Source organism: Sturnus vulgaris, chromosome 7, assembly GCF_052056855.1.
Source record: "Sturnus vulgaris isolate bStuVul1 chromosome 7, bStuVul1.hap1, whole genome shotgun sequence".
NCBI lineage: Eukaryota > Metazoa > Chordata > Aves > Passeriformes > Sturnidae > Sturnus > Sturnus vulgaris.
The window spans coordinates 7,601,327-7,616,640 of record NC_142249.1 but is presented as its reverse complement, the minus strand read 5'-3'; the positions used below and the strand labels follow the sequence as shown (position 1 = coordinate 7,616,640).

The following is a 15,314-nucleotide window of genomic DNA, read 5'->3' as shown; positions in this document are numbered from 1 at the left end:
ATTCTTCCAGCACACCTATATAATGTTTGTTTTCAGAATGAACTAACTTCAGTTGCTGTTGAAGCATTAATTCCCCTGGATCAGTTAACTGTTAAACCCCTAATAACTACATAACTAAAAATACCAGTGTGTGCTGTTTTATGAATGCAACTTCTTCTATGCATTCCTGATTGTACAAAATATTAAAACAAACTTTTTTTGTTTTGTAACGATTTTGGCCCATCAACATTACACAAAAAAACCCACTATTTACTGTGGCAGGTCATGCTGAGCCTTTGCTCAGATTATCCACGAGAAGCATGCTTCAGTTTTGGAATAACCAACACCAAACCAAGCTATGCACTCCCCATCCCCTACTCCTACTCCAAATAATCAATCAAGGGAATTTCTCTGGTGCTTAAAATTCGCTTGCAATCTCTGTGAACATCTGCAGCCAGTCATTCTTCTGGATCCTACCAGGTTGCTATCCCCTTTGGTGTTTAACAGGAATTTTCACCTGGCAGACATTTTCTTCTGAAACACTCCACAGTTTCCCAAAACATGGGTTATAGTTCTCCCTATCATCTACAGACATCAGCAACTGCTTATTATGATAATTTCTGGAATCCATGCCTGGTCCCACCATCCCTGACACACTGAGGCCATTTAATATTTTCAGAATTGCATCCAATAATGCATGTTGATACCAGTATGTATAACACTTCTTATTTTCCCAAACCAAAAAATTGTATCCAGCTGGACATTTCTGCTATGCCATCAAGCCTGAGGATTTTATGCAGTAACACCTGAAATTATTAACCATAGCTGTGATTTTTCTCTTGAGAAAATTCATGGGGGAAAAAATTAAGTAGCAATGGAATCAAATTTTTAAATCTTCCACAAAACAGGAAGGGACAGTGGGAAGGATAAAAGAGGAAAATCAATATTCAGAGAAAAAAATATGAAAAAGAAAAGTCTCTGTGCTTAGATACCCTAGCAAGGGAGATATTTCATAAAATTTCACTGGTGCACTATATATGCTCCCTCATCTGAGAAATCACATCTTCCAAACTGATGAGATGCCACAGACACCATTTGCCTGCTAAAGGGCTCCTCCAAAGGATCACACTACTGCTGCTGTTTTATATTGCAAACTGAACTGTTGTACTTGCACTGAATTGTTAACTCAATTTGAGGACAGAATAAATTAAAAATTCAGCTTCTTAAAGGATCTGTTAGAGTGTTGACTCTTTCCAGTGGCTGCCTTCACAACCTGGTAGGCTGCTCTTCACCTCCAGTTCTGTTTATGTAATCCTTTAGAGCTGAGTTAATTATAAAAGGCCAAATGGGTTAGTGAAGGTGGAGTCAGGCAGAATATTAACTGCCCAGAAGGAAAAAACCTGCCAAAGGTAAACAACCAGCAGTATTTCCTCTTAATAAAATTAAAAAAAAACCCCAAACATGCTGTAAATTGAGTACCTGCCAATAGCTTTTGTTAGAAGTATTCAGTATTAATTGTTAAGGTTCTGTTCTATGGTCCAGCACCCCAACATGCTGCACATCAGTCCAACGTGAAGCAGAGTAGCAGGCAGTGCTAAAACGAAGAGAAAGAAACTTCAAGAACAGCAGGGCTGCCTAGAAACAAGCTTCTTTTCTTGCCTTTGAAATGGCACAACATCAATAGATTAACAACAAAACACCAGGAACACGGACCTAGAAATTCTCTCTAAGTATTACACAACTGCCCTTCACAAAAGGAACCAAGTCGTGCTATGTCGGTAGCCTATGCTCAACATGAAATAAGACAGAACTTACAAAACACATTCCTTTAAAGATTTGTGCAAATGGAATATTATGACAGCACACCAGAAGCATATCAATGCTGTTCAGCCACTGAAGTTTAGCCCAAAATTCGTATGGATATTATTACAAGGAAAAGATGGGTATGGTATTCACCACTGGGTAAGCTCCAATTCCATCTTATAAGTCAGTGTATATTATATATATAATGTATGTGTATATACATATATATATATATATATGCATATATAGGATCAGATTCAAATGTAAAATGTGTAAAACCATACTCTTTTTGAGACATTTTGGACAACTAACAGTTGAACCTGGAAGGCTCATGCCAGATGCACTGGAAATCAGCAGCTTTTGACAGTAGAGGGGTTAGAGTCCCACAGAGAAGGAGAAAACTGTCCCAGCCAGGACTGCCAGGGGAGTCAGCAGGGGCTGTGGTAGGTGGGGAAGTCGACAACATGGTGTACAGTACACACATATTCAAACACAGACCTTCAGGTTTATTTGTTTTTCCAACACCAGAATCAGGAACCAGAAGTTTGCTAACTGAAAACTGAATTGATTTAAATTCCCGAACGAAAAACTTCTTTTGACTCACAAGAGCTAGGCAAAGTGTGTGGATGAAAAGAAAATAATTTACAGCCATTTCAGTGAAAAAGAGAGTACAGGTCAATATATTTAAATCCAACATCTAACATCACATTCCTAACCCATATTTAGCAGTATGAATGAAACTCTGTTACAGGACAGCATTCCTATTTTGGGAAGTCTTTATGCACACTTTACTTCATGTGAAAAGGAAAGCACTTAAATTATTTCCTGTATCAGGGCCCACGTATGCTGATTTTCAAAGGCACTGGGTGTATCCCTTTGAAGTAGATTCTCACTAAATCAATGTTAGCTTGCTTTACAAGAAGTTATAAAGACATTCATTGTTGTTTATAAACAAATCTTTTAATTAAAACAAACACATTTTACAGCTTAGTGAAAGAAAAAAGCTAGCCATAAAACACTGATTAATCAACACTTGACATCAAACACCAAATTCTTCCTGTCTCCAATTTAATTAAGCATACAAGGTTATATATGCATACACATGTGCCTGCTTATTAGATTTGCTATTCTACACTATCTTGACTGTGTATTAAAAAGTTATTAAGAAGAGCAATGCCAAGTTTTTATTTAATATGAATTCAACACCCATCTAAATTAAAAGATTTGAGACTCTCAGATCCAAGTTTCCCTTGCAGGTTAAAACCTGTCAAATCTTCTGCCTTTCACTAAAACCTTTCAGTCTGCCCTCAGCAGCTGCAAAGATATTAATGTAATTACAGGTTAGAAATCAGGATCCCCACTCACAAGAGCATTACTCTGGTATTGTGAGAACAAAGTTTTGCTCAACAACAGGTTTATATTGCTGCACATGAGATCTCTAAAGCAAAATAGGAATTGCATGTGGGACGCTAAAGAAGTTATAAATTCATCTTATGGAAACTCAACCAAGTGAGGTTAAATATATTCTGAAATAATACATGTATCCTTAGATTAAAAGAGAAGGTAATGTAAAGCTATCTTTTCTTTCATTCTCCTCTCACATCTTAGTGATAAGAGCCAAGAATTGAGAAAATGGAGTTCTTGAAAAAGATATTCTTAAATCAGCATATTATTTGCACCAATGAATTTATACTTATTCAAAAGCCCTCATATTAATCTTCTATGCAAATAAGACATTTCCTGGACTTATAAACTAAAAAGGTCTTAAAACCAGGAAACAAGTGGGGTTTATGGCTAAGAGCAGCATTTTATGCTGGCAGACTCTCTTCCTCCCTTTTCCAAACTCATAATTCAGTTCTCATATCAGGTATGAAGTGAAATTACAGCTCAGTGTGGAAAATTAGGACCTGACCTTGCAAAAACAAACAGCCTCTCTTTAATAACGTGGCTCAAAGAGTTGCAATAAACTCTATCCCTTTAGCAGTGCTGTGTATAGCCAGGCCTGCAAAATTGCAATGATGTTGCTCAGTTAGCCACAAGAAAAAATGCTAGGAAAAAATGGAAAATAATCCAGAACAAACAGATTAGATCTGGAGATACTAGTCATAATGTTTTCTTCCTTCCTGTATTTTCTCTGCCTTAATGCTCTCCTCCCCATCACATGTTTGTACTAAAGGCAGATTTTCCATCTCCTCTTTTCAACTAGCAATCTAAAGGGGGAAAAAAAAAGGAAAAAAAAATTTACTATCTCTTCACATTCATTATAAAGGTTTCCAGGCACAACAAACCCTGTGGGCATGGAAAAATATAACAGTGTGTCTTCGTCAGGCTTGAGGTTGCTGGAGGATAATCAGTAAAACATGTCTTTCAGAAGTCAGAGGAAAATGAAAACATTTCAGAGGGAAAATCCCACCAAACGATGCAAAAGGATTGCATTTGGATATGGAAAGGAGAACTGGGAAAACAAGGCACAGGACTTGTCATGAGCAGAAAAAGCTACTTATTTTGCAGAAAAATCTATTGCAAGCAGTTTTTCCATCTAATCAATTAGACATGTGTATTACTGTTTGATGGAGTGAGCAGCTGTTTCTTCAAAGAACCACACTGATGTATCTTTTTGATTCTGGAAGATCACAAATGTAGTGTACATAGAAGAAAAACTCTGCAACTTTAAAGGTTTCCCAAATGACCCCCTGAGCATCAGAGTTCTTTGTGGTACATTGTATTTCCTACTACACCATGAATAGACACAAAATACATCAATAAGAATGTGGAGTTGACCTAGCAGGAGCTTTGTTGTTGAAAAACTGTGAGCTCACATCATCATCCAATTCACCTTGTTTGAAATCTATGACTATTTCTATGTATAATTTTTCACCTTCATGAACCACAAAGATCAACAAGTTTCAAGTAAATTCAGCTGGTGAAATGTTGTCCATGTTGCATATCAAGAGTTAGTTATGAATCCCTGAAGGAATTACTCATGGTCAGCTTTGTGTTGCCTTCTTGGGCACTCTGTCTGCTCTGGTTTCCAACACCTAACAGCGAGCCAGAGAGCAGCACCTAAAAGCTGCCTTTGAGAAACTACAGAGAAGGACTACCACATCCCCTGGGCAGGGGGCATTTCCTATGCCCAAAGCATGGAATTTACTAAAATACACCAAAAATTACTGCTGGAAATGTGGTGCTATGAAAACTGACAGGTTAAAGACATTCATGAGCTGATAACAGCAGCAAAATGACAAAGATCCTGAAGACAGCCAACTGGGTTTTCATAATTCTTTTTAGTAGACACTCAAAAGAATAAAATATGTTTTGATTAAGCTCTTGAAATGAGATGAGCCTTTCCAATTACTCTAGGAACTAGAGAAGTTTGGTAAGTACTGTGAAGTGCCTTCACCAGCAGAGCAAGGATATTTTTCTTGTCTTGAGGACAGAATCTGTGCAATGCAGGAACAATGGTTTAAATAGCTTACAACAGCTATTTGCAACTGAACAACAAAGGTATTGAAATAGATGGATAAAGACAATCTTACTCGAGCCACAAAGCATTGAGATACTGCTCAGAAGAGCTTATGTCAATACTCATTGTGAAGAACTCTTTTCAGGATAATGAGACTGAACATGTTCAAAACGCTAAAAATAACTCAGGGTTTTTATCTAGCATGAGGAACTGGAGCTGGAATCAGCTTCTCCCTCCTGATGGGAAACAGACTGCTCTCACGTAGACACACTAACTGCAGGTTCCTCCCTGCCTTGCAAATCGGATTGATACCTCCTCCCCCCCAAGAAGAATGAAAAACACCACAGTCACAACAATGATCAGCGTGATTATACCCTCAAGTTAAATGCAATCAGTATACTGAGATGTGGGCAAAACCAAAACATTCTTTCCATTCATCACTACATTACTTGAATCTTATGGTATCTAGAGTTAAGTATTATGAAGAGTATCACAGAGGAATTCAGAGTAAAAGCCCTCACAATGAAAAATAAAAATTTCCACACAGGTGAGGAAATTAGTATTGTCTCACCTACATGATCCCATTGTTTCTGCAAAGCACTTACAGCCAATTCCCTCGGAGAGAAAGGCAATTCAAAGCATGTAAATCCACTCAGCAGAAATAAAAATAGATATTAACTTTGTTTCTTTTGTCCAGATGAAAGGCAATCCAGAGGGCCTTAAAGTGGCCAAGCTCAGGAAACAGCAAATCTCACCAGCAGAACTGGTGAATAACTGATTTACCTCTGTTACCTAGAAGAAGATGGGCAGCATTTTATCCACAAAGGCATATCTTAGGAAGGTTTGAGAAATGAAGAAGAATAACATTCTGAGCTGAAGATAATGATAAATCCAAATAAGAGACAGCCTGTCCTCACTGCAATGTTAATTCAAGCATTGCCTCAGCCTAGGCACACAGACAAGTCTTTTGCTTAAATCAGGCAGTACTTTTAACTCTGAGCTTCTGGCCCAGCAGCACACCTCAAACGCCAGTGGATTCCTTCCCTGCCAACGTAGCAAGGCCTCTGCTGCTGAACAACTGCTCAGCAGTAAGGACATAAAAAAAAGGGAGAAGAATAAACAACCCAAAATAAAGGGCCACACTGAGTCAGACTACAGATCATCTTACCCAGTCCTCCTGCCTCTTAGCAAAAGCAGAGAGAACAACGTTAACAAGAGTGCAGGCACGGAGGGAGCAGCTCTTCTCCTGAACGTTCCCTCAGCTGCCAGCACTCCCAGCTTGGGGATTTCCTGAGCCAAAGGTGATGGCTTTGAACTTCATAATCCTCTGTGGATTTTTTCATCGGTGCAACAAAGTAAACTGAGTAAGCCTTAAGTGCAAAGATAACGACCAAAAGCCACAAGAAGGAATAAAGGTAAAAGACTGGCAAAGGAGAGTTAGAAATTCAAGTGTCCCTGGCAGGAAGAAAAAAGACAACCACGGAACTTTGGTCCAAGTTTTACACTATCCACCACCCTTCAAGAATCAAGAATTTCTCAAGAGTTTTCTTTTTCAGTTCATGTAATCCCAAGATAAGAATCCTAGAGCCAGAGCTACTCAGTTCAAGTACATCAGTTAGGAGAAGAATGTGGATTCTCCTATGCTGGGGAGAGCCTAATGTTGTTTTTTATTAAAATATATCAAAAGAGTAATTATTTTGCAAACTCAAATATATTTAAGGTGTTCCTAACTTAGTTGACAAGTCATTATGCCTTTGCTGGACTACAACATAGTATTTACCATTCTGACAATACATAAAAGAAAAGGAAAACCTTTTCTCCTCTGTTTTTCAGACCTACAGAGCTTAGCAGAACACAGCAGAGATTTGATACAGCCTTGCTGGACTGAAGCTATAAACATGTAACAGGGCAAAGCTCTTCCAATTTCAGAGCTTACTTGATTTCTTCTGAGCATTATGCTTTTCAGGAAGCAGAATGCAAAGTAAGTGTTCTTAAGTATTTTTTAATTTCTTTTTTTTAGACACTCTCTAACAGCAGAGGGTATAAGGAAAGACTGGTAAATACAAGCCCTGTCCTAAATATCTCTAAGAGCCCATGAGAAATGTGGGTGTCATGAAGCTCCTGCCAAGCTGCTGCATTTGTGTGCAGCCCTCTTCCATGTATCACAGCCCTGACTATTATATCCCAACAAACCTTAAGACATGCTTTGGGAAGAGAAAAGCAGCTGTCTTTTCACTGCTTTCTAAAGTTTCTTGACTGAAGATATTGTGTTAAGAGTGTAGCAAGGTAAAGGTAAAAAAAAAAAAAAAAAGAAAGAAAAAAAGGTTGTACCATCATCAGAGAGCAATTTTACTACCTCCTCTTACTCACCACTGATTTTCAAAGCCATAGTAATTTGTATTGACAGGATTTCTGCCAACTTAAGGCCCTACTAGTTAATGATATGAATTTCCCTCTGGTTCTTCCTGAAAAAGATACCAGCCATAATAAAAACACCATTGCTAGCTACATTCATAGTTGTAGAGTGACTTCAGTAAGTAAATAAATATTTTTAAGATTAAAAGTTAAAGAACCAAACTTTTAAAATATAACAACCACCAAATACTGGGTGGCTTGATACCTGCATTAGATGACCATTTTAAATTTTTACTCTTTATCACAACATAGTGGATTTCAAGATCCTAATACTGACTAATTCTTAATAACTCCAGAGTAAAATTAAAATAATTTTCATTCTGGTCCCAAGTATTTACAGCCATCACTATTTGATTACAGCACCATTCTAGTATTAGCAGTATGGATGTAATGCAAAGTGGTAAGAGTGCAGTACAAACTCTAGTTCTCTGCAGTCTAGGAAAGCTCCTTAAATGCATTAATGAGAAGTTCTTACTTTTTGCCAAACCTAGCTCACACTGTCAGTCTTGCTGATTTCAGTAAGACTGTTGAGCGAGGTTACTCACACAAGATGGAATCTGCAAGTCTAGACCCTTCCATCCTGATTTCTAAGTAAGCAGCACATGAGTCTAACCAGGAATTTAACACTTACGCTTCCACAGTTGTTCTTACAGTCTGTTCCTCACCATCTTCATCTGAGCTGCTACATGTTGCATCAGAGTCCAGGTCCTTCTCCACACGAGACAGCAGCCCTCCAGCAGAAAGTGCAAAGCCACGGATTTCACCCGGTGCAACGCTAACTCCGTTCTGTACATCCACACTCAAACTACTCTCCGAAGTAGTTGTGTTGTTTTCTGGCCAACCTTCAGTGCATCTGAGGGAGCTATTGCTCAAAAATCTAGCTGGCTCATGGAAAACCTTCATTCTCTGAAGCTGATGTTTCACAAAGCATTTCAGCTGCTGATCACAGTGTTTGATAACATGCTTTGCCAGGAGCATTTGTAAACGCTTCTGAGTTCTTTTGGCTCGACTGATTTCCATTTGTTGCTTAGTGACACACTGGAGTAAGCGAGCGTACACCTCCTCCTGGGTGCAGCTCAAAATCCCTTCTGAAGGCCCGTGAAGAATTTGGTGTAATAAATCCCCTTTTATTGTTTCAGTGCAGACTTCCAAAGCCCTACCCAAAACCCCATTCTTCTTGTACCATTTACCATTTAAAAGTTGCATTTCTTCTGCATTACTGGATTCAGTTACGCTTGAACCTGTAAGTCTCTGCATTCCCGCCAAGTTCGGAGATGTGGCCTCTAAAAACGCTGCCCCTTTGACCTGTTGCTCAGGTTCTGAATGACCAATATGACCAAATGATGTGTCAGCACCATTATGTAATGACTTTCTCATCTTGGAGCAGCCAGGCTCTCCTGCTCTCGTTTGCTTACCAGTTTTGTTGCTAAACGCAGAATTTGTACTCATTAACAAGACAGACTGATAGCACTTGGAGGATGGTGGGGAACCAAAATGCTGCACACTGAAGATATCATTCCTGAGGCTGGGCTCAGCAGTGGGGAACCCCAGGACTGAGCACGTAATCTGTGCGATGGAGTCCTCTTTTATCTTCTCTTCCACTGCTCTGGAATTTTCCATGCACAAAGTTGTATCAGACTCCATAGCTCTAGAGGACAAAGAAGGTGACAAGTGGATACCATGACCTTTTGTTGTTGCCTCTCTGAGGGCTGGTGTCATTATAGCTACGGTAGGCAGTTTACAGCAAACCTGAAAATAACATGGGCCATGTAAATTTCCTCATTTTCATGACACAGTACAAATACAACAACTCAGTTAGATATTTCATTCTTTCAACATCATTCAAAAATTCCGTAGAAAAGGATATTATCTAAAGAACACAAACTATGTAGCCTCCCAAGTCAAACAAGAACACTCCTTCTGTTTTTCCTTTATTTCACTCAGAGGATGTTCCATGTGCAATGGAAGCCTTTATGTCTCAGGGGAATGACTGTTCATACCTCATTTTATTTTAAATTCTACCAGCCTGAGAAATAAGACCCAAAAAGTTCAGGTCTGTCATCTAACCTTGCCCAAACTGAAAAACATGACTGTGACTGGCATTATTGCAAAAAACATATTTTCTGTAAATCTATATAAAGCAAGCATTTGATTAACTATTATATATTCTTATAAATACACATTAGAAACCAATCAACAAGAATAATGCTTTCAAAACAGAAAACTCTAAGTTCTGAAGTCTCCTACCAAAAAGAATTATTTCCTGTGCCTTTGTATACCACTCTTTATTCACAAGGCACTGTCTGCATAATACATACAGATTATTTTTCATAACAAATTGAGAAAAGACATTCTCCTTGACAAATCCTTTTGCTTGTGGCTTGCCAATTAACAAAAGGTTCCCAGACTTTGGGATCAAAAGACTAATGTCAATCTCCACCCCTTCTTGTCAGCAGCTATGCTGCCAAGTCATACTGTATCTTTTCCACACAGGAATCACTTGCACAGTACTTACAACTTTGTTTAGGAGATGGTTAAATAAACCCAATGAATGATTTAATTGAACCTGCAGAAGTCTGAAAGATAAGTTCCTATCAGCTCTTCATTAAGAAGCCAGAAACAAAACCAGAAAGCTTAAGAGAGCAGCAGTAAAAGTGAGTGCAGCACAGTAATGCCACAGTAACTTCTGGTGAAGTGCACTAGTTGAGCAGCACGTCCACTGCCCTCCTTTTCATGTCTCCGGTTTCCTTGATCTCCACAGCAACTGCCTAGCTCAGCAATTTCCAATGCACAGATCTCAGAAGGGGTCAATGATTTTGAGACTGCCACATATGGATTTTAGTAAATAATCTGTCTGAAGCCTTAGCTTGTTTATAACTACAGGTTTTTTACACTGAAGGTGCAAACATTAAAGTGAGATGTGGAAACCGAGGGAGCTGAGAAATACCAGTTTGGATACTTTGTCTTTAACCCTCAAAACATAAAGCAAAACACAGAGAGCCACATGCTCCAGTACTGCCTTACCACTCTCTGTACACTTTATTCACCTTCCATTGCTTTGTGTGTACTTCATCCAAAAGGTTTTCATCTCTGTACATCACCCTCCTAGCATCACTGGGACCAGGTTTGGTGGTCCTACTGCTAATAGTAAACGATGCCATTAAAATCCCCAGGATTTTAACCTTTATAAATAAGCCAGTAACTTCAGCCTAAAGGAGAGCTCAGCACGAAGTCCCCCCAGGGGATAGGAGTTCAGGAAGAGCCCATTCTAGGATCAGACAGGGAGATGCACTGTTGAATCCTAAAGGCTCTGGTGACTCAGCAATGCTCTCAGCACCTGGCTGACTCATGTCTTTCCTCTTGTGAAAGCTAGCAGCCTGTGAATTTGTAAATCCAAAGGAGTATGAATTCAGACACCAGTGCCTCTCTGACCCTAACATAATGGCAAATAACCACAGCAAGTCAGAGCAAATGAGCATGGCTAAAATATAAGGGCAGAGAACTGAACAGTTCCTCTGTGGGGTTAATGTGAGCTCAGGAGTCCCTGTGTTTGACATATCCCTGAGAATTCCAAGAAGCTCTCCAAGAAGAGCACCATCAGCCTGGTATCTACATGCACCTAGCAATGTATTTATAAATATTCCAACTTTACCATCCACCTCCCTTAGTCTGAGTGGCTTAACAGGCACAGGTTGCTACTCCTGAAACCCAGGAAACATCTACACACAGTGGAGCTGTTCAAGCAAAAAAGTAGTTTGGATATGTGGATCACATACCTGTATGAATATGGAGGTTATTCAAAGAAATGGCAGCACAAAACTTTATAGTGATGTGTTTTAACTCCATCACATTCCCTCAAATACCACATACCCTTCTGGTACAGTCTCAAATTTCCAAAATTACAATGAATTCCATTATCCATTTTTTTTTTCATCTGGAGGACTTCTTTTAACTCTTCTAGGGGAAAGAGGTTAAGAAATCAAAGTACCCTCATATGGAGCACAGACACTGAACTCAAGAGCATTGACAAATCACTAACTAATTTAGAGTGCCTGACCAAGTATGCTTAAACTACAATGTAGCTAAAAAATAAGTAAAATGCTTTTGAAAAGGGAAATCACTCAATTAACCCCTTACGCAGCAACTTGGAAATTGTCATACAATGTGAGGCACTCAGGTGTGCTCACCTCACTACAGTGACATAGAAAAGAACTTTAAAAAGCTGGTACTGACACAGTGCCCAGCCCTTGGCATTTCTCCAAGAAGTTCACACACAAGCAAACAAACACACAAAAATGTCATAGGTACAGGAGCAAAACAAAGCATCAGCTGCAAAAAAAATTATAAACAAACATTAGTACAAGTACTTGGCTTGACAAAAATTACATAATTTACATTTTTACACATTTTATTTAATTTTGGCAGAAAGCTGCGAAAATTATTTCATTCAACCCGTATTGGAAGTGAGTTTCCAAAGAAAATCTGCTATCTTCAAAGGGGGAAAAATTAAAAGCAAATAAGGAGGGAAGACAAGTACTTGGTATATGTATATATATGGTAAATGGTATACTGGAAGAGTATTTTCATTCTTTTTTGTCATAGGAAAATCATTTCACAGATTTTTTTTTTTCATTGTGTATTACTTGAGGTTTCAAAACCAGAAGAGCTGAAATTCTGTTAAAGTGGCAAACAGTTTGCTTTTCATCTACTGAATAAACACTCCACTTGAAAGACTAAAAAGTACTGTAAAAAGAAAACCTGACATTAAGTAAGTACTGGGGAAGGGAAGAAACAAGTACCAGACACACACAGTAAAGCAACTGACGTTTAAAGTGACTTTGTGTTTATCCTCCCCTAATGCCTTAATTACCCAGGAGGACAGAGCTGGCAATTGCAGTTTACCACAGCCCGACCTGCACCCTACTCCCTGCCACCACTGCAGCCACAGGTTCCTAATCCCCAGCGACTCCTGCTGCTCTGCTTCTCCTCATTTCTTCCTCCTCCCTTGACACTTCTTCATTACACCCTTTTCCTACCAGGCTTACCTCAACAGAATTTGCCTGAATCCTGAAACTAGCGTCTTCATGTTGGTGATTGGCAGCACCCTATTAAAAAAAAAACACAGCAGAACCCAGCTACAACCCAGCACACAGGGTGGCATTCCCTCCCTTCCCAGCTTTTGTTTACGGTCCTTTCACTTTTTGACTCTTCTCCCCCTTGCATAACACTATCACTTTGGTTACACAACACTGCAGACAGTGTTCTGGGGGATTTTTTTGCTTGGGGGGAGGATTGCTTTGTCTTTTAGTGGATTTTTTTGTTTGTGATCTTTTCGTTTCCAATGACAATAAAACTCCACTTGCATGAGGCTTTTTAAGGCTCCTCTGTAGCAGCCTTCTCTCCTTGTAAATTGAGTCATCTTTCCTCATCATAAACACCTGAAATTTTCTTCTTAATAAGAGATTTCTTGAGACCAGGAGGAGATTTTTACGTTTATTATTTCTTTTTGTTTTGAAACTCAGAAGCCTACAAACAACATTTCAAATTAATACGGCTGTTTCCACTTTATTCACAGATTAACAGTTTCACATAAGCCAACTTCTACTGTTTATTCCTTGCCTAGATGGCATTTCAAAAGCAAAGCAAAGTCCCTGAGAGCAGACAGCCTCTGGTGAAACACCCGAAATTAATCTCAGCAAGAATGCTCAAAAATACTGTATTTCAACCTGTTTTAAAGCCTCTTAGAGTCAACCTACACAAGAGAGGGCAGCTACAAAAGCAAACTGCAACATAACTGTCAAAACATGGTTTCCTATAGCTTTGTGCTGTTTGTCCTGTAATCCCCAGCTCCTCCTGGGCAGCCTTCCTGATAATCACTGGACAAAAATAAAGTGTCCTGGCAGACAGGCACTGCTGCAGTGCTGCCTCAGCCCAGTGCAATGGACAGGACCTGTCCCTGGGCAGCTTCTTCAAGCCTTGCCTGCTGGGAGGCATCCCTCAGCTTTAAATACCACTCCCAATTTTTGGAAAACCTACAGGATCATAGCGATTTCTAAGAATAGAAAGAGCAGCTCAATAGCATAGTCTGCATTTTCTCATGGAATAGTCTGCAGCAACGACCATAAAAAAGATATTGGTCCCACTGGGCATGTCCTGGTTAGGAGTATGAAAGAAAAAGGGAAGAAGTCCATATTTAAAACACCTGGGACCAGCCTTTAAGAGTGAAAAAAAAAATAATTTCAGTTGGCAGCTTTTGTTTTCACTTCAAAAGCCGAGTAGTTACTCATGATGTGTATTTAAGCATTCTAGTGTTTTGTTCTATTAATAGATTGGAAAAAAACCCATAAACCCAAACAGGATTATGTGGGGAGCCTCCACGTTCAGCAGTGCTCACTGTGCAGGAACAACTTTCCAGAAAAAACTGCAACTCCAGTGTTTTTACAACCCAGAAAATATAAACATCATTTCCTCCTACTATGGAAAAAAACCCAAACCTCACCAAAAAACAGCACAACATCCCTCCCCAAAAAGGATCTCTCTTTGAACACTAAGAGATCTCCATTTAAGACAGACCACCCAAAGTTTCAATCATAAAAAAACATCAAAAAGGAGGCACTTCAAGTGGGACTCATTAGTATTAATTTATGATAAAATCCATGACTCATTAAAATCTCTGAACAGGCTTGTTTTCCTCCTTGTTCAGATCTGCTTCTGAACAGAGAATCAATATAATTTCCAAGTTTACTATTATTATCATCATCAACTAATTCTTGTTCAGACTATAACAGCATATCTGCAAAGCACCATCTGAAGTAATTTTTAATATATGTTAAATGCTTTTTGCAGTACAACAGGTGCCTCTGTAAGTAGGTTGTGACTATGTCTCTAACATAAATACCTGCAATAGTTTCTGATACTTTTCATTTCATATCAACATTTCAGTGATACTTCTGAATTTCAGCCTTTGAAGAGAGGGCTAGAAAACATGGTCTTAAATGAGACTCACTCAGTTCTTATGACACTAATTAAGATGACTGGAATTTAAGCTCCTCAGAACATTCCCCAGGATTTCAAACCATGGATCAATGTATCAGGAGAGTCCTAAGGCACACACAGACTGCTTTCTGAGCTGGTATATCCATCAGGCTTTATCCAGTGTCATTTCTAGTACTGAAATAAGCACAAAAAGGATGTATTTACCCTTTGACAAAAGGCGTATTTTAATAATTTAGATTTTTTTTTAACTGGCTCGCATCGCAAATTGGAAATTGAAAATTCAAGTTTTTAATTTGCTTCCCATTAAAGAAGGGTAAGTACGGAATACCTCATTCACTGCTACATTTTGGTGGGGAGAGATACTTCATTTTACAGGAATTTTGCAGGAAGCTTGCAAGAAGTGGATGGAAACTAGCTCAGGAGCACAGAGGAAATCTCAAGGCAGCTCGAGGGACCTGGACCTGAGTTGCTCCCCAGAGCTTTGCCAACTACTTCATCGGAAGCGTCCGGCCCTGTAAGCGGCCCGCAGCGTGGGAAGCCTCGCCCAGGGTCACTCCGAGGCCAAGGGATGAATACTCGGCCGTAGGTAGAGGGCGATTACCAGAGGGAAGCTCCGATCCGCTCTTTAAATCCCGGGTGCGACACGCGGGGCGGGCGC

General features: G+C 39.3%; 1 protein-coding gene across 5 annotated transcripts in view; it reads right to left on the bottom strand.

Annotated features, from left to right (window-relative positions):
- The window catches only part of KANSL1L (KAT8 regulatory NSL complex subunit 1 like), a 60,721-nt gene extending 45,479 nt beyond the window's left edge, over positions 1 to 15,242 (bottom strand). The window contains exons 1-2 of one of the 5 annotated variants that reach the window (XR_015804751.1): positions 12,706 to 15,238; positions 8,292 to 9,308 (exon numbers count right to left, since the gene is read on the bottom strand). Coding sequence is in view for 4 of the 5 variants with exons in the window: in XM_088167681.1 (XP_088023807.1) it covers positions 8,292 to 9,308; positions 12,706 to 12,821 (1,133 nt within the window). In the remaining variant the exon portion in view is untranslated. Of the gene's footprint in view, positions 1 to 8,291; positions 9,410 to 12,705 lie in introns of all 5 variants that reach the window. The other 4 variants (XM_088167684.1, XM_088167681.1, XM_088167682.1 and 1 more) reach the window with 4 other exon arrangements.
- Between the last annotated feature and the right edge of the window lie 72 nt (positions 15,243 to 15,314).